This window comes from Delphinus delphis, chromosome 13 (genome assembly GCF_949987515.2).
Source record: "Delphinus delphis chromosome 13, mDelDel1.2, whole genome shotgun sequence".
NCBI classification, from domain to species: Eukaryota; Metazoa; Chordata; class Mammalia; order Artiodactyla; family Delphinidae; genus Delphinus; species Delphinus delphis.
In genome coordinates, this window is record NC_082695.1 from 30,591,695 (window position 1) to 30,619,252 (window position 27,558).

The 27,558-nt window shown below is 41.0% G+C and overlaps 1 protein-coding gene across 2 annotated transcripts in view; it reads right to left on the bottom strand.

Moving 5' to 3' along the window:
- The window catches only part of PTPRM (protein tyrosine phosphatase receptor type M), a 745,004-nt gene that overhangs the window by 145,520 nt on the left and 571,926 nt on the right, over positions 1-27,558 (bottom strand). For both annotated transcript variants that reach the window (XM_060028688.2, XM_060028687.2), the window contains exons 15-16: positions 9,014-9,165; positions 4,646-4,720 (exon numbers count right to left, since the gene is read on the bottom strand). In XM_060028688.2, the coding sequence (XP_059884671.1) occupies positions 4,646-4,720; positions 9,014-9,165 (227 nt within the window). The remainder of the gene's footprint in view (positions 1-4,645; positions 4,721-9,013; positions 9,166-27,558) is intronic.

Here is a 27,558-nt window from a genome sequence, read left to right on the forward strand (position 1 = left end):
GGTGCAAAACCAGTCTTGTGTTCTTCCGAAGATTCGTGAACTCGTTTGTATGATGATGGAAATCAACTCTGTATGAATGTTCTGTGAGCAAAGAAAAAGTGCACAAGATGGGTTGGCTTACAAAGCTAGCAATGAAAACGTGGACATGATACATGAGATCCAAGGTAACTGGGGGGGCGGGAGGGGGAGAGAAAGGAACCTGGTTGGATAAGTCACTTCGCATGCTCCAGGATCAGAAAGCTGGACAGGATACGGTGGGCCAACACAGCACTCATGGGATGATCTACAGGAGCTAACATGCAGGCCAACGCACAGCAGAACCAGCTGGCTTTGTTCTACAGAGAAGACCCCCCCCCCATTCCCTCCACACCTTCTCCATGGGGCGGGCGCATGGGGGAACTTACCATTTATAGGCACTTTTAAGAAGATACATATCAGGAGAAAAGAGGAGGAGAAAAAGGAAACAGGGCATAAGCAATAGTACTGCGTGAATAAGTACAGGTAGTTTTTATTTTGTGTTTTAATTTTACAGTTAAGTTTTCTATTCATAGGTGGTCAGAGGGCAGAGCCTCATTTCTCCCATCACCTTAGGATGGAGGTGTTTAATTTAAGCACTCAATAAGAAAAGGAGGTTAAAATAGTATCATAATTGCTTTTCATCCCCCATGAACCAAGTAATGACTAAATAAGTCTTAGTTGTACTCCATACATTTTCTCACTTAAATTTCTTGAACAAGTCAACCAAATTGTATTACAAAATTAATGCCAGAATTTGGTCAAATAAGCCTAAAGAGGCTATATTTTAATGGAAGACTCCTAGTAAATTAGATTAATGAACTGCAGAAATTGTAGCTATTAAAAAATGTCTTATGCAGGAAGGTGCTATTAGGTTAAGAGTTCCACATTGTACAGGTTAACTCATTATAATGCTGAATCCCCTCAGCCATTTTACAACTGAGGGTCTGTCTCATCAAAATATAATGAGAAAGTCACTTAAAATGAGAACATTAAATCAAAATTGATTTCAGGCATAAAGAGTGAAAACATATAAGAAAAGATAAGTTCAATTAAAAAAATGACCAGATTGTTTATCAATAGGGAATTCAGCTATGGGTTTTTGTTTGTTTGTTTAAACTGAGAAGTTCAGCTCCAAAGGAAATTTAGTTCAAGGGCGCTTGGTGAGCTGGGCCTGGCTTTGAAACCTCACTCCTATCTGCATTGCAAAGCACCTGGGATGCATGGTATGAAGGGTGGCACACAGGTGTGTAGCTATGTGCTGCTGCTGAAATGGTACCTGGATCACTACAAGGTGGCTAAAGACACAAAGACAAAATAAAAAAGGTGGTAAGTTGATTTTATGATTTTTTTTTCATTTGGATTTGCTTTGAAATTTAGAAATTCATATGTTCCCATCTACTAGAACAGTTGCAAATAAACCGGGACATTATCTCATTGGATTTGCTTGCTGGCAACTGCCAAGCTCACGATGTAGGGGAGGCTCCCTCCTGAAGCCCTGAAGCCCTGGAGCTTTCAGCTGCTCCAGCAGGAAGTTCTGCTCTGTATACTCAAATACATGGAACATTAATTAGTTTCCCCTCTGTGCCTCTCGTTCTCTCAGTTTTGCACCTTTTGGGATGAACGTAATTAAATGCCCTCCACTGTGGACTGACCTTCTACACTTCCCCAAATGAATCATGTGGGTCTTCCATGTGGATCCACTGGCAACCTCACAGTGCTCTGATCCCAGGGCGAGGCATTCTTGGAAGTTTTAAGTCAACAGAACAGTCACCACTGTCACCACTGTATGTATCACCCCCACTGCACTACGATATCTTGACCTCATTATTATGTGGACACGTCTTAAAGCATTTAAACACTACCAGATCATCTAAGAAAAGAACACTATTACTGAGAACACAGCTGCCGACAAGGAAACTGAAGGTTTCTGGTGTGATATCTGTTCTGAAATTTGGTCACCTGAACTAGCAGAAAATCTTGATTCCATCAAAATTAGTGATTCATCAGTTTCCTCTGACTTCTTCAAAAAGAATGATTACTGATAAAATACATCATTTGTCACTAACTTCCTATATTTGTTAAAAATTACCCACCCACAATTTTTAATTAAAAATTATGGCTAAGAGGAAATCAGAAATAAAGCTACTCACTAAAAGTTCCGATGGTTTTCTAAGAACTGAGAATTCATTCTACCTACATTCTTTAACAAACTGTCTCGAATTTCCAACGAACCAGCTGAAAAATCCTGAATTGAAATGGATGCTGCTTTTGAGGTAGGCGACGGTCCTACCTCGCTATCCATCTATCTAGCTAGCTATTTTTTTTTCAAGAAAATGATGTAAAGGCATGCTAAAGCTTTATACATTAGGGCTGGGCACCTTAGCCTGTGAGAATAAAATGCACTCGAGGATTTAATTGTGCTAAGCTGTGAGTCACAACAAAACACGTCTTCCTGTCTTAGTGTAAATTAAAATAGCACTATTCCCCAAAAGTGCCAGGGTAGGTGTACAGCATATCTTCATTGCATGGTTTCAAGTGATAACCTATGTAACATACGGATTCACCTTCGCACCGAGTGACGTGGAAGGGACAGTCCCCAAGCGCCGCCATTTGTCACATTGGCAGGTTGGTACCAGCTCAACACGGTAACAGTTATTTGTTGATCTGGCTGACTTATTTTTCACAATGTGCATCATTTCTGCTATTTGAATTGTCTGTTCAAGTGACTCTCTCTCTGTAGAGAAGCCTAACCAACTTTAAGAGATGTCATTAGTGTTCGTAATAACAAAGCCCCAACTTTAAAAGATGGTATTTGTTTAATAAGCTTATCTAAATCCTGCTGTGAAATCTGAACATTTTCTTCCCTCTGACAATGCACATCTCAGCCCTCCCCACTCATAGCTCCCCCAAGGTCAGAACACCTACTAGAGGAATTGCGGAATGAATGCCAGGCACACAAAGAAATCACAAATTTCCCATCAAGAGATTCTGCAAATGTCATCTGCATTTAGATTGCATTGTTCGGGCACCTAAGATTAGCCTGTGCCCCTCACTTATGAAAAGGATAAAAATGCAGCTTTCTTTCCCTTACGGTCAGGATTAAAAGGTGGCAGCTTTAGTGGGGTTTGTTTATTAGTCCTCAAAATGACGCAAATTCAAAACGTCTGCTTTAGGTCCATTCTTCAACTTCTGTCTGAGTTCATTTTTTCCTCAAGCAACAAACTTGCTTAATCAAGCCCAGAAAACACCATAAGGGGGAAAAAAAACCCAACACCCTCTACATAAAAATCATAACAACTTAAGAGAAAAGAGAAGCACAGGGGGAAAAATTATGTTGCCAAGATATAAACCCTTGTAAAGAGAGTTAGGAAGCAGGACTGGCACAGCTGAGGATGGAGCTCTGGCTGCGAGGGATGGTTATACACCTTGAAGTCATCTGTGTTGTGCTCCTTTTCTGTAAGGTTAGTAGTACTGATAGAGAGAGAACATAGCCGGGTACGCTCGGGCTACGGTCTCAAAGGCAACAGCAGCTCATGCTTGTTTGGTTCTATCATGGCCAGGTAATGCCATTTCTCCTCACCCTTCTTATATCTGGACAAATGGGATTTTTTTTCTTTAACCCCCCGCTGGGAATACTTCCTACCTTAATTGCATTCTGTCCCATGGGGGCTAACATTTTATTTCATTTCCGGTGACATCTGACACATAATAAACCATGTGATTATAAAGTGTCAGCTTGTCGTTTTGCTGTTGAGAACAGCGGCTCCTTTGAAATTCCACTGTGTGACAGACATCTGAAATGCTGGGGGTGCCCTGGGTAGCTCCGAGGAGGGGGAGGGGGCCAAAGCTCTACTGTGATGATTTTTCTGCAAAGCATTTGGCAGAATTAGAAAAATGCTATTTTTGAAACTGCTGTTTTCAGTGCTTAGCAATAAGTGAAAATAATAAGAAGCTATTTTCACGTTTATGACTGTCACCACTTTGGACAGACTTTAGGTCTTGCAAGTACACAGCTGAGTGATGACAAACTGTGTTTTTCCTTGGGATCAAAGCTGACTTTTAATTCTGAACCTGGACAGGGAGAGCGCTGGAGCCGGGATCGTTCATTGGAACCTTTTGGTATCATTCCCAACACACACACACACACACACACACACACACACACACACGCACGGCAAACCCTTCTTATCAATGGAGATGGTTTAGAGAAAGTCTTTTTATTATCTATGCCCACCCCCAACCCCTCCAGGCCATCCACCACCCCCGTGTCCGGGTTATGATCCTTGCATCAAACTGCCGTCTCCTACAGAGTGGCCACTGACTTTAGAAATTACTCCTGTAATAAACTGTGATAAAGGGAAATGTTCTCACCTAAAATTGCAGTTGGCACAAATGGGTCTGTCATACATCATAAGCAGGTCAATGCAGAGAAAGTAAAAAGAGAAAGAACAGTAAATGACTGATGAAAGGCCCCCCCAGTTTTCCCGCAGAAAGACATAGAAAGCATCGGGTTACAACACTTCAAACACGCTAAGCTCCTAAAGCAACCTGGGCAGCAAAGTGAGCCCTGGGTGATTCTGACTGCTCAGGGTTTATGAAGAGATGAAACAACGGAAAGCTATGTTACCTGGGTAGTAGGAATTAGGCACCGATGTGCTCAGGGTGTTCGTTTTCATGGTAAAGGACGATGGTGAAGACACAGCTGTAAATAAGAGAAAAGGCGTGTCAGTGGGGGTAGAGAAGCAACACCAGAAATATGGCCCTGAGGTCACTCCTGGGGAAACGACACTGGGTAGACTGTTGACCAAAGAAACAACAGAGGTTTACCCGAGTCTGTGTAGTAAATACTATCAGTCTCCACTGTCTCTGTGGGGAGTCACTTGTACTTTAGAGGACATGCCCCCTTTCATCACTGAAAAGATTTTCTGATCCCACAAATGAAGGAAAAAAACCCACAACCACAGTCGCCATTTCCTTTTTTTTTTATGAAAGAAGCTATCTTTTTTCTTTTTTTTAAAAAAATTTTTTTTATTATTATTTTTTAACGTCTTTATTGGAGTATAATTGCTTTACAATGGTGGGTTAGTTTCTGCTTTATAACAAAGTGAATCAGTTATACATATACATATGTTCCCATATCTCTTCCCTCTTGCGTCTCCCTCCCTCCCACCCTCCCTATCCCACCCCTCCAGGCGGTCACAAAGCACCGAGCTGATCTCCCTGTGCTATGCGGCTGCTTCCCACTAGCTATCTACCTTACATTTGGTAATGTATATACGTCCATGCCACTCTCTCACTTTGTCACAGCTTACCCTTCCCCCTCCCCATATCCTCAAGTTCATTCTCTAGTAGGTCTGTGTATTTATTCCTGTCTTACCCCTAGGTTCTTCATGACATTTTTTTTTCTTAGATTCCATATATATGTGTTAGCATACGGTATTTGTCTTTCTCTTTCTGACTTACTTCACTCTGTATGACAGACTCTAGGTCTATCCACCTCATTACAAATAGCTCAATTTTGTTTCTTTTTATGGCTGAGTGATATTCCATTGTATATATGTGCCACATCTTCTTTATCCATTCAGCCGATGATGGACACTAAGGTTGTTTCCATCTCCGGGCTATTGTAAATAGAGCTGCAATGAACATTCTGGTACATGCACAGTCGCCATTTTGGATTAAGAAATTCATTAATTTCCCTTTTGACTTCTAGCCTTTGCTTGCAGAATTTTACTACCACACTGAACTGACTTTTACAACTAAGTATGAGAGTGTGTCTACACATGGCTTCTGGAGAACATTCTGAATGTCAATGCTTCTGTACTTTGCTAAATCCTCACCCTGCTCCTATTTTGGATATTGAGAGAGCTTTTCACAATGCTACGATCTGTTTTATGAAAAATAAAGATGATACTCCCTGTGTACTATATTTAACGTGAAAGCTGCATGCCTACATGTTGTCTTATCAGGCCTTTAAATCCTTGTAAACGTGCTTATTTTTCTTTGAAATCTTCCTCTGAAACACTCAAGATTTAACTACAACACCTTCTCTTCCCCCTGTCATTAAGAGGTAGAGTCAATCCCATCCAATTTATCTGATTCCGTTGAAAGTGGATATTTCCTATTTTTAAAGTTTAACTCTCTTCAACATCTTAATTGATTAGTGCTTTAAAAACACTTTCATTTCATTAAAGTGCAAGGATAAATTATTGGAATGTGCTCAAGTGCTCAAGCTGGTTAGATCTAAGGCTAACTTCTAACTCCTCTGATGTGGTTATGCGGTTTATTTGATGCTGAGTTCCCGATCAGGACACTAATGCCCACTTACATGGCTGGTTTATGGGCGGCTCTACCAAATCCCTGTGGTTACTGCATGTCAGCTTTATCCTGATGACACGTTAATATATTTTCACTCTCTTGGAGCAGTTCCCTTCAGACAATGATTTTACCTATGTTTATATTTTTCAAGTATAGAATTAGCAAATGACAGAACCAGAACCCAGGCTGCCTGTCAGTTATATTTTTCTAAAATAGAGAAGTATCACATTTATAATGCATGTTTATGATAAGCTGCCAGGAAGAAAGAGAGCAGTTGATAAAAACAAGGGCAAAACCCCGAGTACCTATAAAACATGCCAGGGGTCAGGGAGCATAATGCCTATTACCTGCTGACATTTTTATTTGTTTTGTAAAAATGTGCAAAGCAGATACAAAATAACTATGTTTATTTTCACCTTTAAAAACATATTTTACACCCCTTTTTTTGTATAAGAATTAAACCCATACCCACTATCCTTATCTACTTTCCCCCCTTTTAGGTACGACTCCCATTTGCTTTGATGGATGGATTATTCCCCATTCTTATAAATGTGCTCGGGCTTATTTTTAAATTCTCCAACCTCAGTTTTCTCACCGTCTCATTCCTAAAAACTACTTGCTTCCCAATCCTAAAAGATCTCAAACGTATCCAGGCTTGGAGTAGGTCTGGGCTAGAAGCCTAGTGGTCTAATGAACACTTTCCATGAAAATTTCCTTCTCCAGTAACTGCTCTTTTAATTTAGAGGCATTTAGAGAGTATGACGATGACAAAGTTTACCATTAGGGTCACTGCCCGTGGATGGGATTGGATGAGACCTACCCATGGTTCAGAGAGCGGGAGGACAGTGGAACGCCTCGTGCCGTGCTTCCTCCATTGGCTTTACCGATGGAGGCATCAAATAACGCCTCCTGGCGGGCGAGCCCCGGAAGCTGTGTCCCCACTGCTGCAGCAGCCCCCTCTACATGGGCGGTTTTGGATTTCCACAGATACATTCATGTTTTAAAAAGTCAATGCCAAATTAAACAACCTGTCCAGAGGCAAATACCTCCTGTTGCTCAAACTTCAAAAGCCTAGAAACTGCCAATGTAGGTTTCTGCTCTTTGGGTAGGCAATTCCAAGTAAATTTATTCGTGAGGAATTTCACCATGAAATAGAAGATTTGGAACAGTAATGGGTTATCATGGAAAGAGCGAGCATGTATCCGCGTGGTCCCTTCCACGCTGTTGGTCAAGAAATAACTGCTCTGACAAAAATTCTCATCTTGTCTGTGGTGGGAAGGACTCGCCCCCCCCCCCCCCCACAAATGCATCCTAAGTTGCTTTATTTTGGCAGTTAAACGCATTACATACCTTTAGATGGAAAATATATTTGCTACAAAAAAGCAGAGAAAATTGTACGAAAAAAGGGATGGAATTTGTGGTAAACTGAAGTACCCCAGATTCTGCCACCTACACTGAAAATGACATGAAAGGGCAAAGGACAATGACCACGGTTGAGGAGTGTGTCCTGCCCGCCGGGGTGAGAGCTGTGTCTGCTGAAGTCCCGCACCAGCGGGCCAGGGCTGCATGTGGATAAATAAACGTAGGGCCTCTAACTGGGATAAGGTGGACAATAGTAGCCACTGTGAACAGAAAGGAACACGCCTTTCCACGAAGCCTTGCTGAATGTAGGGGAAAGGCAGGTGTGGGAGAAGGGTGCTGACCACAGCAGGCGTGATCAGAGAGGGTGGGGGGCCGGGGGAGATGCAGCTCCCAGCAGCCCAGGTGGGTGGTCAGGACAGGAGCGCACACCTCCCGCACTGGGATCAGCCCTCTCGCACCAGAGACCGTGGGTCTGTGATTCTCCCAATCCCCAGCCTTTACTTTATTACTGTTGGTGACAGCTGTCCTTTATCCATCCGCAAGCCATCCAGCATCCTGGTTGCAGAGCCAGGGTCAGCAGCAGCCTTTGGGCATGGATTTCACACGTTAAAGAAACCTCTGACCTTGAACCTGTCAGCGCTGTGAACCACATCATTAGGCACAGGACACGGGATTTACTTTTGGTCCCCAAGAAGATCACCAGGGACACGGCGACTGCACTTTTTGTATTCATACAATCCCTGTAATTGCTGGCTTCCTAAAATAACGCCTTGTACCTGGATGGCAGGTGGCAGCATGGAAGGTATTAGCTGAGCTCCGTTTACCCACCTGGTGTGAAACATAAGCCTTCTGAAGTGGAAATACAATTTAGCTTACTAATTGCCACTAACAGCCCTGTAATAAAGGCAGAACTTGTCAGCTAAACAAATAAACAATTAGCTTGTTACTGCCATTTAGTGAACTGCTTTATAACGGGCTTCCCCCGAGTGACTGCACACCTGCCTCGCTTACAAACAGGAGCTGCATAACAACAGGGATGGTGAGGAGGGAAGCCTCCGTGTCACTGCTCTCGGGTCTTTACAGAAACGTGGCCGTGGCTGCCCATGCTGTCTGCTCTGGTCCCGTCACCCCGCCCACATCACCGTTCCTAAGCAACCGTGGCACGTGGGGACGTGTCCAGGATCATCTGAAGGGATTGGAGAAACCAACAGGGCCTAAGAATTCTCTGGGAGGTTTTGTTTCCTAACCCCCAGCACCACCTGGAATCCTGGAAACCCGAGAGCTGCCCTGAGGGCAGGCCCCGCGCAGCACTCACATCTCCCGTTGAGGTTGTGCGTGTCCATGAAGGAGAAGGCCTCGTCGCAGCTGGTGCCCTGCTCCGCGTAGCTCTTGTCCATGGAGCTCACCATCACCGTCATTTCCTGCCGCGTGCTGCTCATCGTCTCCTTCCGCTTCCTGGCCAGTTTCCTTGGGACAGAGAGTTCATTATGCAGACACGCGTGAGGATGGAAAAGGTGCACTGACCAACGCTCAGGAATCACTTGTATGGAATTAATGGTATTCATCCATAACAGTGTCTCATGATGCCTTCTAGATGGCAGGTTCTCTGCCAGCTGCAGACATGCAAAGGAGACCCATCTCCTGCCTGTCCTCAGAAAAACCCCCTCAGGCCAAAAGGCACATGAAAAGATGCTCAACATCGCTAATTATTAGAGACATGCAAATCAAAACTACAACAAGTTATCACCTCAAACCAGTCGGAATGGTCATCATCAAAGAGTCTACGAACAGTAAATGCTGGAGAGGGTGTGGAGAAAAGGGAACCCTCCCACACCACTGGTGGGAATGTAAGTTGATGCAGCCACTATGGAGAACAATATGGAGGTTCCTTAAAAAAACTAAAAATAGAGCTACCATATGATCCAGCAAACCCACTCCGGGGCAGATATCCAGAGAAAACCATAATTCAAAAAGATACATGTACCCCAGTGTTCACAGCAGCACTGTTTATAATAGCCAAGAAATGGAAGCAACCTAAGTGTCCCTTGACGGAGGAATGGATAAAGAAAATGTGATACATATATACAATGGAATACTACTCAGCCATTAAAAAAAGAATGATGGACCTAGAGTTTATCATACTAAGTGAAGTAAGTCAGATAGAGAAAGACAAATATCTTATAATATCACTTATATATGGAGTCTAAAAAAATGATGCAAATGAACTTATTTACAAAACAGACACAGACAGTTCAGATAATATACATATTACTATATATTAAATAAATAAAGAAGTAATACCAATGCACTTACAAAACAGACTCAGACAGTTCAGATACACACACTACTATATGTAAAATAAACAACAAACTGTACAGTATAGGGAAACATACCCAATATTTTGCAATAACCTATATGGGAAAAGAATCTGAAAAAGTATACATATATATCTGAATCACTTGGATGTACATCTGAAACTAACAACATTGTAAATCAACCATACTTCAATTAAAAAAAAAAAACCCTCAGTCATGTTAGGAACGTACAGCCTAAACATTACCTTACACTTCTCCTACTATGAGCTGAAGTAAAAGGGCCAATGACCCTAGTACAATGCAGTCATAATACACTTACTGATAGGCTTCTACAGTTACTAACTTTGCACTAAATTATTCCTGACATGCCATATTCAGGGTCCAAGGGTAGATCCCCCTAGTAGATATTCATCATACAAAACCGAAATAATCCAAGCAGTGACTCTAAGGGGCGCCCTGCAGAACCAAAGAACAACCCAGGCGAGGTGTGAAGACAGCATCGCTGGAGTGTGCGTGGGACGGGAGGAGGCTGTGAGGCAGCCTGCATGGACAGAGGTCTCTGCGGGGCATCTGCAGAATCTCAGATGGCGGTGACACTGGACCGAACCCCAAATGAACCCAGAGTAGCTCCCCATCAAGGCTGGTCAACAGGGCAGAAGGTAAAAAAAGTCAAGTTGTCGACTTCCCTGCCAAGTTTTGCAGAGGAGTGAGTCCTCAGGCTCCCTCCCTGGGTGAAAGAGATGCAAAAAGGCCCTGGAAGGCAGAGAGAGTTCCAGTTCTTTTGGAGACAGAGTTTAACCCTGGCCTTTCTATCATGCTCATTAACCACCAGAAGCTCATAATCTTAAGTTACAGAGACCTGGACAAAACTCAAACAAACCTAAGGGAAACTGACATTCGAATACACAGGTAAAACACATTTTTATAGCTCTTACTACTGGAGGTTGTTTGATGCACCCAGAACAGACGAGAAGAGAATTAGAGATGCTTAAGAAGAAGGTATAAAGCAAGAAGCTTTAAGAAGACGAGAGCACCGTAATACTAAAAATATAATGCCCTAAATATTCTAATTTTGCTTAAGCACTTAGCATGTACACAAGAAAACGGCAGCTGTTTCTAGTAAATCATCTTCACTCTGATGAACCTAGGACACAGCAGAATTTAAAATGAGCTGCATAATCAAAATCACCCCCGTATTAGGTGATTATTAATGCAATGTAAGACACTGACAACATTAGACCATATGGATAAACTTTATTTTCATTTCCAAATGCCACATAATCCAAATGCTTTCTTGCCCGTAGTTATAATAATCTTTTGATTTCATACTTGGAAGGCAGAAGGGTTTCATTAATAAGTTGCCCCTTTTGTTTTTTTTTTTACATGTCGGGGGTAGGAGTTTATTAATTTATTTATTTTTGCTGTGTTGGGTCTGAGTTTCTGTGCGAGGGCTTTCTCTAGTTGTGGCAAGCAGGGGGCCACTCTTCATCGCGGTGCGCGGGTCTCTCACTATCGCGGCCTCTCTTGTTGCGGAGCACGGGCTCCAGACGCGCAGGCTCAGTAGTTGTGGCTCACGGGCCTAGTTGCTCAGCGGCATGTGGGATCCTCCCAGACCAGGGCTCAAACCCGTGTCCCCTGCATTAGCAGGCAGATTCTCAACCACTGCGCCACCAGGGAAGCCCCAGTTGCCCCTTTTTTATTGCCAAAAGTTGTTGGGAAAAAAAGATACATTTTTAAACAGAAAAATGAAAATGATCTATAACTTCTGTGACAGTGTTGAAGTTGTAAAGACGGGAATGTATAATAAAACTTGAGCAGCCACTGTGGAGAACAGTAATGGAGGCTCCTTAAAGAACTAAAAACAGAGCTACCATGTGACCCAGTGATCCCACTCCTGGGCGTACATCTGGAGAAAACTCTAATTCAAAAGGATAACATGCACCCCAATGTTCATAGCAGCACTATTCACAATAGCCAAGACATGGAAGCAACCTAAGTGTCCACTGACAGATGAATGGATAAAGATGTCGTACATATATACAATGGAATATTACTCAGCCATAAAAAAGAATGAAGTAATGTCATTTGCAGCAACATGGATGGACCTCAAGATTGTAACACTAAGTGAAGTAAGCCAGACAGAGAAAGACAAATAAAATATGATATCACTTATATGCGGGATCTAAAAAAATGATACAAATGAACTCATTTACAAAACAGAAATAGACCCACATACATAGAAAACAAACTTATGGTTACCAAAGGGGAAGAGAGGGAGGGATAAATTAGGAGTTTGGGATTAACAGATACACACTACTATATATAAAATAGATAACCAACAAGGACCTACTGTACAGCACAGGGAACAATACTCAATATCTTGTAATAACCTATAAGGGAAAAGAATCTGAAAAAGAATATATATTCTTATATATATTCATATAATACATATATATAAAAAACTGAATTGCTTTGTTGTACACCTGAAACTAACAAAGCATTGTAAGTCAACTATATTTCAATAAAAATTTAAAAAATATGCATTTACAAAAAAAGTTGTAAAGGTTTTGAAAAGGAAGCTGGCATGGCTCCTCTGGGTGCCAGTGTGCAGATGCTGGTCATCTTCTCCAGAGCCCCCTTTTCTCCAGCCAATCACGCTAGTCTAAGGGGCAGAATCTAGGCCTGGATGTTCTCCACAGGTGTTCTGGATAGAGGTAGCACCGGCTCTAGACCCACAGCTGCAGTTACAACAGTACATTTGCTCTCCACTTCTGCGTCTGCCAGCTCACTGGAAAAGCATTCTTAAGCCAGGTCTCCCCAGGAGCACTAAAGTGGAGGACCGAGATAATTAGCACCATCATTCAGGCAAAACGTCCCCCCTTTGCCGGAATTTCTTTAATTTGCTTTGGACTGAGTTATGCAGATAATTGCCCCAGTATTTTCTTTTGTTTTGCCTATGAAGAGAGACGTAGTCAAGTTCGCCAGACTTCCCTCTTCGTCGTCTCTTGCTTGTGTTTCTCTAATCCTTACAGGTTAGGAAATGACAGTGAAAGTGCTTCTCACTGCTGGTGGGAGGTGGTGGTGGAGGGCGGATGTGTGCTCCAACAAAAGCCAAGCTTGTACTGGAAAGATCTTTCTCCTCTCTAATCCTCCGTGTGTGAACTAATTTCAGTGATGTCATGCTACACAATCCACTGCTGATCTTCCTTAAGCACAAAAGAAGCCCATTAAGGACTCATGAGAACCTGCTCAAATCCAGCAGAGGTCCAGCTGGAGACCCACAGCTTTAGGCTCATGTCCGTTAAGCACATACTCTGTGTCCGTGAAGCTTCAAAACATGGCTCCCACGTCCTCAGCAAGCCTTCCTGCATTAACCTCACCCTTTGACCACAGACACAAATGTCTCACTGGGGGCCAGCCAGGCAGGTACTGCAAGGGAGTGAAGCAGGTCTAAGGCAATAAGGAGTGGTGGGCACTGGAGAAATGGAAGGGGAGACAGCCTCTCAGCTCCAGAGGGTGGATGCCCCATAAGGGTCCCAGACATTGTAAATTGCAGGAGAAACCAGAAATCCAGATTTTATAGGAACTCTCTGAATTCTAAGTATTGTCAAATAATTCAAATTAAAAATTTAAAAGACTATGTAGCCCAAACAAAGCATGTTTGTGGACACTTCTGCTCTCCACTAATACAGCACTTAGAAACTTAATTGTGTTGGAAGGGAGGGGAGTGAAAACTGACATATAATACATAACCACTGTATGGCAGTGCTCTGCAAGTGTTCTCTCATTTAATCCTAGTAACCTGGTAAGAGCTATTTTTACTTCCTATTTTATAGATGGAGGAACTGAGTCTCAAGGACTTAAGTAAGTTGTCCAAATGGTGGAGCTGGAATTGCACCCCAGATCTCTCTTGACCCCAAAGGTACCCATTCTAGAACAATGTGCTGTATCTAGTAAACTATTTCATTAATTTACATTTCCTTACAAGTTTACATTATAATTATCACCAAGTTGCTTTCAAACGTGAATACTCTATCACCTCATAACTAAATATTATGAATTGAAAAAAGTAGGATTAATTTACTAGCACCTAGCCAACGCTTTACACAAAGCAGGTGGTATTCAATATGCTTGTTAATTGAATTAACAATTGTCACACCAAAGCATTAGAAAAGACAGTTTTTCTGCAACCTCCTAATCAAAAGTAGCTTGCTTGGTCACGGAGGTTTTGAGTCATTGCTTGGGATTTTTGATTTGTCCTCATGCACAGCTAAATGCTATAGTCCATAATTACAGATGGTTGAGGAAGGTTAGATTTAGAATTGAGAGTTGGAAATAAGTGTGGATAAATTGAAATTTATTCTCTCTCTTTTTCTCCTATCTATTTCTCTTTTGGACTTTGTGTTTCAGATCTATATTTTGTATTTTAAAGAAAACTTTAAAAACTGTCAGAAAAACATTGTGAACTTAATGAAATAGTGCTTTGTGCAGGAAAACTGAAGTGGAGGCAATTTTCTTTGCAATCTTATCTAAAGACACAAGTAAATTTATTTTCCATTTTGATTTTTAAACAAATGGTTTGCTTGAGATATTTCAATCTCAAATCTCTAAATTTGGATTGAATGAATCTCAAAGACCCTTAGTAACAACAACAACTAAAAATGTTCCTACCAACACCTAAAAATAGAGCATAAAAAATTAGAGAGAGGACTTTCGGTTTATGGTCAGGCATGTAAGGAGCTTGGAGGTCATCATTCTGTCCTAACAACAAGTAAAAGGCTAAAGAGACGGAAAATCAACAACTCCTTCTAACTTGTCAGAGGTCACAGGGCCAACCAGTGCCCCCCAAATTACAGAGACAAACAGGCAGATACAGAGAATCACAACTCACCAGAGCAGAAACCCATGAGCAGAAATCTGTGTGAGAATCATCACTGGGGTAGATAAACCTAAACTAGAATTGAATTATTGGAGGGTCAGTGTGGACAAGTCTGAGACTTAAAAACTCCAAGGACGTCCAGACTTAGGGGTACCCTACACCTTTCTGAATTTTATCTCCAGGAACCCTACCTCATTCTCAAAGTAAAGACTGGAGGAAAAAATTGGGCTTCCAGCAGGAGGAGGGGGGAAAGTAGACATTTTGAAATACACCCAGAGCATTCTGTGCTTTTTAAAAGGGCTTGCCCTCAAGAATACTATTTTACTAGATGGTTGAGGAAGGCAGAGCCTGTTGGGGCAAGGAAAATATCCAAATCCAGCTGTCTCCAGCCATCCTGTCCACCCAAGGTGGGGGCACTGAAGCACCTGTGCAGGTCACAGCTCAGGGACACAAGTTCACTAACAGGTTGAGACCCAATCATAGGTCACCTCCTCTCCCCCAACACCTTACTATCACGTTACTAAAGACCTATTTGCAGAAGTCTTTTTCCCCTGGTACATCAAGTCTGGACATCAGTAAAAAATTACAATGCATACTAAAAGGCAAAAAACACAGTTTAGAGACAGGGGAAGCATTGGAATAAGGCTCATATGGGAGGGATGTTGGCATTATCAGACTGGAATTTAAAATAACTATATGAGTCATAGGCGAAAGGTTCTAATAGAAAAAGTAGACAACATGCAAGAACAGATGGAAGACAAAAGCAGAGAAATGAAAAATTCTAAGAATCAGAAAGAAATGCTAGAGATTAAAAAAAAAAAACCTGCAACAAAAACAAAGGATGCCTTTCATGGGCTCATTAGGAGAATGGACACAGCTGAGGAATGTTTCTCTGAGCCAGAGGATATGACAATAGAAACTTCCAAAACAAAAAAGCAAAGGGAAAAAAAGGCTGTAAAACAAGATAACAGTATATCCTGAAACTTTGGGACAACTAAAACAGATGTAACATGTGTATAGTGAGAAACCAGAAGGAGAAAGGAAGAAAGAGAAGTCACTATTTCTATTATCCAAAGAAACAGTGACTGAGAATTTCCCCCAGTTAATGTCAGACATCAAAACAAAGACCTGAGAAGCTTAAAGAACCCCAAGAAGGATAAATACCAGCAATTCTACACCTAGCGTATTCAAACTTCAGAAAGCCAAAGACAAAGAAAAAATGTTGAAACAAGCCCAAGGGGAAAAATAAACCCTACTTATAGAGTAGCAAAGATAAGAATTATACCTGACTTCTTCTCAGAAACAATGCAAGCAAAAAGAGAGTGGAGTGAAATATTTAAACTGTTGAGAGAAAAATACCACCAACTTAGAATTCTGTACCCTGTGAAATTAGCCTTCAAAACTGAAGGAAAAATAAACTTTCTCAGACAAAAATTGAGGATATCCTGTGATAAACCATAATGGAAAAGAATATATAAAGAAATGTATATATATGTATAACTGAATCAGTTTACTGTACAGCAGAAATTAATGCAATACTGTAAATCAACTGTACTTCAATAAAAAATAAATAAAAAAAGAAATAGAAGGAATTTGTGGCCAGTAGACCTGCCTTGCAAGAAATCTTAAAAGAAGTTCCTCAGCAAGAAGGAAAATGACATAGGTCAGAAGGGGATCTACATTAAGAAGAGGATTAGAGAAGGAACAAATGAAAGTGAAATAAAAACTTTTATTTTGCTTATTCTTAATTGATCTAACAAATAAGTTTGTTCAAAATAATAACAGCGACAATATTGTTGATGGTTATAGTTTATGTATGAGTGAAGTGAATGATAGAATGAATCAAAGGACATGGCGGAGGAATTAGGCATATTTCATTATTCTAAAGTACTTACACTAACTGTGATGCACTATAGTGTTATTTGCAAGTGGACTTGATTTGGTTGTAAATGTTTATTGCTAACTTTAGGCAAGACCTGACTAATATGTTGTTAGAAGAAAACCACTTTAAAAATAAAGATACGTGTAGATTAAAAGTAAAGGGATGCAGGGACCTCCCTGGTGATGCAGTGGTTAAGGCTCCAAGCTCCCAATGCAGGGGCCCCAGCTTCGATCCCCGGTCAGGGAACTAGAGCCCACATGCATGCCACAACTAAGAGTTCACATGCCACAACTAAGGAGCACACATGCTGCAACTAAGACCCGGTGCAACCAAATAAATAAATAAATATTAAAAGAAAGAAAACAGTGTTTGCTTTAAAAAAAAAAAGTAAAGGGATGGAGAAAGTTATAACCAGCTAAGAGTAATCAAAAGAAAGCAGGAGTAGCTTTTTAAATTTCAGACAAAGCAAATGTTAAAGCAAGGAAAGTTATCTGGGGTAAGAAGGGCATTAGGTAACGATAAAGGGGTCAATTCTCAAGAAGACATAACAATCCTTAATGTGTATGTGCCCCAAAACAGAGCATCAAACTATGTGAAAAAGAAAAACTGGATAGAACTGCAAGAAGAACTAGATGATTCCACTACTATCATTGGAGACTTCAACACCTCTCGACCAGAAATGGACAGACTCATAAGGCAGATAATGAGTAAGGACATAGCTGAACTCAAAAGCATCATCAATCAACCTGATATATCAATAACTGACATCTATAGAATACTTCATCTGACAATACTGGAACACATATTCAAGTTTACAGAGAATATTCACAAAGATAGAGCTCATTCTGGGCTATAAAACACACCTTGATAAGTTCAAAAGAATAGAAACCATGTGATCCCGCAATCATGCTCCTTGGTATTTACCCAAAGGAGCTGAAAACTTTTGTCCACATAAAAATGGCACACTGATGTTTATAAAGCTATATTCATAATTGCCAAAACTTGGAAGTGACCAAGATGTCCTTCAATAGATGAATGGATAAATGAACTGTGGTCCATTCAGACAATGAAATATTATCCAGCACTGAAAAGAAATGAGCAATCGAGCTGTAAAAGACATGGGGGAAACATAAATGCATATCACCAAGTGAAGAAGCCAATCTGCAAAGGCTTCCTGCTGTATGATCCCAACTGCATGACATTCTGGAAAAGACAAAACTATGGAGACAACAAAAAGATCAGTGTTTGCCTGGGATAAACCATAATGGAAAGAATATAAAAAAATGAATGTATGTATGTGCATAACTGAGCCACTCTGCTGTACAGCAGAAATTAGCACAACACTGTAAATCAACTATATTTCAATTAAAAACAAAAGATCAGGGTTTTCCAGGCAGGGAAGGAGGAATGACCAAGCAGAGCACAGAGGATTTTTAGGGCAGTATGATATTATAATGGTGGGTATGTGTCATTATTCAGCTGTTAAAAACTATGGTACATACGACACCGAGTGGACCTTAATGTAAACTATGTACTTCAGGTGACAATGACGTATCATCAGTTGTAACAAATGTACAATTCTGGTCCAGTATGTTGACAGAGGGGGAAGCTGTGTGTGTGGGGCAGAGTGTATACGGGAACTCTCTGTTCTCTTGCTGTACTTCTTGCTTGATTTTGCTGTAAACCTAAAACTGCTCTAAAAAATAAAGTCTATTAAAAAAACACTGCAATACTGCCTGGAAAAAAAATTAAGAGGGAGAAAAAAGATAGTTAGAGCCCTAAATTTCCCAACTAGAACAAAAGAGGAGAAGGAAAGAAATGTGGGATGAATTCAAATTAAAAGGATGGCCCTTCATGCTTATTCTATTCCAACATTTCTTTTGTATTTCTTTCCTGGCGTAAAAATAAAAAACAAGGAACAAGGGCAAGGAAATTGGAAGAAAACTCCTTGGCAAGTTATTAACTATGTGACAGGCATGACTTAGAGCCAGTAAAGAAAACATGGTGAAGAATGATGTCTTCAGCATCGTGTCCTATGGGAGGAAGAGCCGCAGGACAATGGCCACCAGTTAGGAGACCCAAGGGCAGCATGGTTGGGAGGAAAGCAGAAATAACTCCTCCTCTTCTTTTCCTCCCTGAATCTGAACTGAGTGGCAGTTGTCAGAAGATCAGGGTGGAAGGGCATGTTTGCCATGTGCACCAAGCAGATTCAAGGGGAAGGAATCCAAAGGTCAACCTCAATTTGGACCCTAGTCAAGCTCCTGGTTTACTGCAACTCAGGGTTATAGGACACAGTTCCCCAACAAGCCCGACTGGCCCCGCTCCCAACCCTAATAGAGACCCTGCCATGGCGGGTTACGCCAACAAAGATCATGACCAACAAAGGACTTGGTAACACTGACCTGAAGATCAGTGGTTGGCTATAAAAAAGGTATCTTCATTCTTAAATGATCTGTCGTTTAAAATTCTACAGGGAAGGCAAAACTCGAGGATTTGCAAATTGCATATAGACATAAGAAGGAAAAGGCAAATGGCTTTCTGGTCCTGGCTTCTACAATTAAAGTGTGTGCTTCGACTTAGTTAAGGACTGGTGCAGAAGCTGGAACGGAGAAGAAGTATTTAATTTTTTCTCACAGTAGGGATGAAGTAGATATTGGTTGAGTCAAAGAATGCATACATTATACCGAATTGCCAAGATACAGCTGAATAAACCTCAGTGAACAGGGGGCTGTCTCCGTAAAGATGGATCTGTGAGAACTACCAGATGATGTTGTTTTTAAAGGCAAAATTTTAAGGAAAAGGAAAGGAAGATGATCTGACATTTTAAATACTTTCAACGCAGAAGAAGTGGCACTATAACAGTTAATAGAAAAACCAAGAGGATAATAATTACAAAAACTTATGTAGGACTTGAGATAAACCGGGCACATTACATTCATTAACTCTTAATTCTCACAACAGCCCAGTGAGGAGATTACTGTTGTTATCCCAATCTTAGAGAGAGGGAAACTGAGGCACAGTGTTGTTAAGTTTCCCAAGACCATATGGCCAGACAACTCTAGACCTCTGGCATCGTTTCCTGTGTTGAGATAAAACCATCTGCATGAGACTGTTATTGGCCTCATTTATTGGTTGCTTAAATCTGGACACAGAAAATAAAGACTAGTTTTCTTTACCAGCTGGGACTTTGTGGCCGACGACCAACGTAAGAGTGTTCTTCTAACTTCGCTGCTCACTGTATCATCACCTAAGAAACCACTGCGTCCATGTCTTGCAGACACAGCGCTATGGACACACTCACTCCCCACCCAGCTGCCTTCTGGTTCTCACTGACTAGTGAACATGGCGTGTGTTCATCACAAAGAATAGAGTTTCACGTTGAGACAAGTCAGGGTTTTGATCTTGGTTGGGTCTCGTTTTCAGAGTTTACCTCTTGACCCTGTGATGAGATAAATTTATAGGCTGGAGTTGCCTCAGGCAGACTGAGAGGGGGCCTTTGACACTGGCCTTCCTCCCCTGCAACTGAGAAGTGGGGGCCGATTTTATTAACATATTACTTAAGGCCACAGCTTTAGGTTGGGTTACCTAGAGGCAAAGATGCCCTAGAATGCGCCACTGACCAGTCAGGGTGTCTGCAAGGAACACACACCAGCCAAGAGAAGTGAAGAGCCCTGCGGACCTCTTAGGCTAGCAGCTGTCAGGATCTCTCTTTGTACCCCTGTACACATCCCCATAACCATGAGTATTTCATGTTGAAGAGGCTCAAATAACAGAGTCATATTATACAAATTTAATGAAAACTTAGTCTTTCTCAAACTTAGAAGCTGTAAAGGAAATATCTGGAAAAGGTTGACTTTCTTTGAAAACAAGTTGAAATTACATGTATTACAATCCAGGGTCACTTCAAAATCATGATGTGTATATCTTTTGTATGACTCTGATGATGACAGTTATTATCACAAATTACAATAAATAAAGGGATTGGGAACGTGTTATTTATTGCAAGAAAATTCATGGACTCATGTGGGAACAACATAATTCCAATATCCTATGTTTTATTTTCGGAATTAACAGAATTAAGAATAGAATCTGTTATTTTCTGGAGGGAGTCCAAGTACTTAAAGCTTTTTAACCGTAGAGTGTTCGACTGATAAAACTTTTCCTCACCCTTGAGTTTCAAAGGAACCTCTGATTGGAAAACATTGTCTGGATATGGTTGGGGAACATTGTTTTTATTCTCAGCCCACAGGTATTTCACTATGTTTCTTGGCAAATGTTAGCATCAGCTGCATGAGGACAAGGCTTTTGCCTCTTTTGTTTGCTGTATATGCCCTGTCCTAGAACTGTACTGGCCTGTGGTAGGCATTCAACAAATATTTCTATTTGTTCTTATTTTGATTATCTGATTAATCATAATATTATTTCCTAATTATAAAAATATGGGATGAACATACTTGTGTGTGAGAGGGAGAGACAGTGACTCTGATGCACAGCTGATGAAGCTAAAGGTCTCTGGGTCAGTACTTGGAATTGACATGCACTTCTCAGGGCTCAATCCTATAGCTTTTCAGTTTGTGGAAAGAATGAAAAGGACCCTGCCAGTTTGAAAACACGAAACATGGATGTAGATGTATTTTTCTAAGTGATAAAAGAGGAATTGAAAGAAAAACCCACAACTCTTTATTTGGGTAACTTGAACTTAACATTATCCCTATAACAGCCTTGGAGGAAAAGCTGCTGGGTCAATCCTGAAATGCACTTAATTATCACTCTCCCCCATTTTTTCTATCTGCTTGGGCATCTTCCCCACCTCCCTGGTTACCTTTTCTACCAAAGAGAAATTCCTTGAGAGCTCAACTTTCCCCCATACCCTCCCCCATTTTCTATCTGGCCCGGAGGGTGAGAGCGCCTGTTTTATAACTGTCTGGTGATGTTTTTAAGCTGGCCTCATCCAAAAACAGGCTGCAGCAAGGACCAATGAGCACACACACATCTTCCACTCGGGAGTAACTCACAGCTCATACGAGCGCCTACTGTAATTTCCCAGATCAGCCTAAGATTTTGAAACATTAAAAAAAGCCAGTAGTAAAAATAATAGATGCAGTATCTGTCAGTCTTAGTAATATTTTGTTTAGTCTTATTTCTCGCATCAGGGCAATATGAATCCACAGGGACTAGAACCAGCGATAGCACAGAAAATAGGAAATGGGTAAAATCCACAACGGAGCAAAATAGGGATAAAGTGACATTAGTGCTAGCGGGTCCCCACTCACAGTCAGCTTATGTGGCTGAATTCTGTGTGTGCACATTATCTTGAGATTTAATGGTTTCAAAAATGTCCCTCTGCCGCAAGACTAAATTGGTACACTGTTGATCCTCCATCAGACTATAAATGCGAGTGGGAAAGAGAGGAATTTTTAATGCGTGTCATATCGGAATAGTACCTCCAGTTTCCTCTTGACGAAGTTTGTTAAGCTCACTAAAAAACTGGAATGCCTGTCTATGAAAAACAGAGCAAGCCATTGGTGTCAACACGCAGGGAAATCAGAGTCCAATAAACAAGAAAAGTGTGTGTTCTGTTTCCGAATTAACCAGGGACATTACCATAAAGTCCAGGTGACCCCTTGGATATGCAGAACTAAGTATCCAAGAAGCTCATAAACATATAGAATGAAAAATTTTCACAAAATCGTTCTATTCCAAGTGTAAAATACAGCTGCTGGTTAATTTATTCAGGGGCAAATACAGCCCATTTCTTTTGGGGCTCTAGCAACCTGTGTGGAACACAGCAACTGAGAGAGATTGCTGCAGAAGCACCAGCTTTAATATTTCATTACTTACAGGCATCCCTACTAGCCATTGGGCCTTTCTAAAAATCCATTTATCTACCAACCACTCTTCCCAATCCAGGCCTATGTTTTCTTAACTTATTCTAAACTGTGGTCACTTTATTGACAAAAATATTCTTTTCCCCATGGAAAGATACAAAAATCACACTTAAAACTTTTTACCTCTGATTCTGAATTTGTAAGTTTCTCTTTTTTACAGATAAAGGCAAAGCAAACTACATTTACTTTAGTACTTTGGTACACTGGTAGCAAAAGGTTCTTACTTGTTATTAGAAATGTGAAAAGCAAATAATCTCGCCTTTATATGCTATTTATTTATTATGTATGTGTGTATGAGGCAGCGGGGGTTGATGGGAGACAGGAATTTTTTTTCAAAATTAAATCTCAAAAGTAACACCAAAGTTGTACTAAATTATCATATGTAGCAAGTTGTGTTTTCCCACATACTCACCAACACTTGATATCAGTTAAAAATGTTTGCCAATCTGATGGGTAAAACAATGGCATGTCATATTGTGTAGATTTGCACATAACTGATTATGTGTGAGGTTGAATATATTTTCAAATGTCACTTAGCCATACATTGGTATTCTGTAAGTTGCCTGTGTATGTTTTATATCCATTTGTACATTTGGGTTTGTCTTTTCTTATTGATGTCTAGATATTTTTTTACAGTTAGGCCACTAGTGCTTCAACATATAAATATTAAGAATATTTTCTTCTATAGCTTGTTTTAAAATTTTGTTTCTGGTGTCCTTTGGTATACAAGTGTGTATGATTATGTCCATGATGGTTTTAGGGCATCCCCTGCCCTGAGGTTACAAAGATATTCTCCTATACTTTATTATACCTGGTGCTCTCTCTCTTCCTAGTGACAAAGGGGATGAATTAGATGCTGGCTTCTCAGGTACGGCAAAAAGATAAGCAGACAAGAGGGTTTAAGATGGTGGTGAAAGTAGCTGACGTAGGTCTAGAAGCAACCAGGTTCAATGAGCACCTCTGAAGCCAGAATGTATTCTCTAAGTGCCACTGCCTACGAAAACCCCCAAGATTTCTTGCAGAAATGGCTGATTCCAGTCATGGGGCAGACAATGAATAAGATTAGCTGAGACCATCCTGTTGGACCAGAAAGCAAGGAAGCTCCAAAGGTTTCTGGAGTCATGTTGAAAGAACACAAGAGACAACCTGAAGGGGCTCCTCCTGGCCAAAGAGGAGATGCTCTCAACATGCAAACACTAGTTATTGTAAAGCGTTCAAACATATTAAATAGGTAAAAATCCCTGAGTCCATAATGGTACTACTGGTTACTGTATAAAGTTGTTATGACACCAATTCATTCTGAAGCTAGAAAATAAAGGGAATGAATTAAACGTTTATCTCGAGTTTCCTACAGGAACTGTATTTCAGGATAACCAAATATTTGAGCCGAGATGACACTTAATAAATACGGATGGAGTGATGGAATTAGGATGTCACCATTTTGAAACCCCTAACAAAATAACAGATCTAGGCAATCATCATCAGTAGCTTAAAAAGCCATTAAGTGAAAGGCTGAAGTGGAACTTTGTAATGGATGGATCAGGCTGGTGAAACCGCCACCCGCCAAACAATCTGAGCGTTACGTGCTTCCCGATGCAGTGTGATGGGAAGTAAAAGCACGACCACAAGCAGTTCCTACCAAAACAAGAAGCCTGAATCTGATTCAGCCTCCCTCTCTCACCCAGATCACAGTAAGCACAGATGGTGAAAGGCACCTTGGATGACACACCAAGAACAGGTCAGCAAAGCTCAGAATGCAGGAGATTCCACAGGATGAATGGCTTATTCAACAAGTGAGGGCGGGTGGAACACGTGAACCCATGTTATGAATGAAGACGCACCTACGAAAGGCTAGGCGACCAGCACAACAGCCAGGTCTCCAACCCTTTAATTCATTTTTCCCAATACATTCTGACCAAGACCTCTAGCTTGACAAGCTCAGAGTCAGAACTTTCATAGCGATAACTGGGGTTTTCCATGTTTCAATGGAAATTCACAGAAAAGTGAACTGAGATGCACTTGCCATACGAACCCACTGAAGTGATTGTTCCAAATGCAGAGCTCAAAAGTAACAATGAAGCTGATTTCTACAAATAGAAAAATAGCCTTCCTTTTAATTGAGCACCTCATCCTGAAAAGGGGGTTCTCCTTTTCCTCATTAATGGTCTTTCCTCTTTTCTTGTGATTGAAGAGTCACATGATTTAAATAAAAAGTGAGAAACTGAGCCAACTCAGGTGACGGCTGCGTGATTCGTAGGAGCAAATAACACAGACATGAAAGACATTTCCTGCAAAGTATGACAGACTTTCAAATTATCCTTCTCTAGCTAATTAGCATTTTAGAACAATCGGGTTTAATCATTAGAGAACCCCTCTGCTTATCTGGGAGCTGTCTTGTGAACAGTGCCGGCAACTTTCAGGGGAGATGTATCCAGCAGGTACTGCATTTTCTTTCGATTTCTGAAGCAAAGAGAAATACTGCCACCCCCCTCCCCACTCCCAACTAATTCAAACATAATGACCTGTCTGTGTCGTGCTATGGCGTTTCTTCACGCACATCAAAGAGTTAAGGGGGAAGGGACGTGGGTAGGAGGTATTTGAAAGCTTCCCTTGCATAGGCTATATACACAGAAGAGATTCATGGCTTTGCTTAATTTATAAAACACCTACCTCCCCATTAAATGGCATGAGAGCAAACTTATATGGCAGCTGACATAAATCACAATTCGTATTGTGTGGGGTACTGGCTTGAGCAGTGTGAACAGTTAAGACTCCTGGGGGTGAGGGGAACAGCAAAAACAGCCCAAATCATCCTCAGTCACATGCACATTTCTTTTTCAAACTTGTGACTTTGGGCTGCTTTGGTGGCTGCGCAAAGGAATGTTCTGCTCCCTGAGTCACAGAGAGAATGCTCAGCGTTTCATTCTTTTAACTACAACAAAAGTCTCTGTAATATTTGAGACTTATATTAAGATGGACAGAGTTGAAAACTATTTGCTAAAATGTATACTGGAAAGATGGGTTGAATTTCTATTCAGCAACTCTAGGCCACTGATTTGAAGCTCCCTTAACATTTCATTCCAACAAAATACAATCATTAATTCTTACAATTACTATCATATGGCTGTGCATCTTGGAGTTTGTAATAAGTCAACCAACTTTCAGCAAAACACATAGGGTTTGAGCTGCCTACATACAGTGAAGGCCAGGAGTTATTCCGTGGGAGGCTTTGGAGGTAAAGTTGAGAAGGTGGGTGGTAATACTTAGACAAAAAAAGCTACACTGAGCAGGAAATAATATAATAGGAATTAGATTTTAGGAAAAAGAATTTTCCATTTTCTCTCAACTCTTCATACCTCCAAGATCTCCCCTCTCCTGTCAGGTGAATACCTCTTATTTCACTGAGTAGATAGCAGCAACCAGAGGAGACACCCCCCTCCCCCCGACACACATTTTGCCAGTTCTGGTTTTCTGTATGAAAGACACAGACACTTTCTTAAGCCTGGGTTTCCCCATATGGGGAGAGTGTATCACATATGTTGTAGGATGATTATGAGGGTTAAGTGAGAATACAGGTGAAGTACACTTCCTGACACTCGGTAAGGACTCAGTAGTTAGGAGGGAAAATAAGACAACCCTTCTCTAACAGCTGACTGCTGTTTCAAATAATGCTGCTGTTCCTGGGTATTTGAGAATCCACGAGAGATGTCTCTCACTCTATTTTTTCTAGTATTTGTTCATTCAGCAGTTCATAAGCACTGCGAGCCCAGCAATGTGCTAGCAGCTGGGAATATGGGTGAAGACATCAGCTCTCCTGATTGAGAAGCTTAAAGCTGCCAGGATAGATGGGCACGAAAAACCACCACAGAGGCAATGAGAGCCTCAGTAAAGTGTGTTTGATACAGACTCTACATGGTACCAGGGTACACAGGCAAATGAGAGAATAGACTCTGGACTATCATTTGGATGATGCTCTCCCTACTCTTCTATAACGAATGCCTCTAACTGTTGCTTGCAAAATAAACACCCTCTTAAATCAGCAGTACCTTTGGGTGTGGGGAGCACAGAAGAAAGAGAGTTCAAGTTCAGGTTAAGCAAAATGTCTCTATTTTTCAAGGGCAATCACTTGAGTATTATTCCACCTGATTGCTATAACTTTGGTAATTGGGATCTTAGCTCCTGAGGGTTTCGCAGTATTTGATAAGTAAACTGCCCTTACTCTGATGGTTCTCATTAACGGTTATAAAGGAGATGCAGCATCCGTCAGCACATAAATGCTTACATATGATCCAAAGTAAAATTAGGTATTTAAAAACATCAATGATCTTTAGATAGGTAATTCAAGGGATGATAAAGAAAACACTCTTTTTATAAAGTAAAGCAGCAATTATAGTCACAGGGATCAAAACTGATACCCAAGAGCTAGAGAAAGTCTTGGCTCTTCCTCAAAGGAGGCTTTTTCAGGAGAGACTATAGCTTTTCTAACTCAAAATAATAATATGGATTTAGGGAACCCAACCACTGCGTGTTGTGCTTTTTCCCAATTCTCTCATGCCAATTGCTCCCAATGGGACATTTCCACATGGGGGATGCCCCAGCCTGGCCAGGGGGAGCATGGAGTATAAACTGCTTAGCTTTTTCAAATTAGCATACGAAAAATGAAATCCCTTTATGTATATGTTTGTGTGCATGTGTGTGTAAAGAAAAGCAGCAGTATTTTACGGCAATCTGTGCTGTACGCAAGGATTCTGATAAATGGCTCGTGTTACGTAATGTCTGCGTGCCCCCCAAAAGGAAGTTGATATGCATACTTGAAGAAAGTAAGTTCAGAACCAGCAGAAATACTTTAAAGTTCCTGAAATCATCACTCACAGTTTCCACATTTTCTTGGTCTTG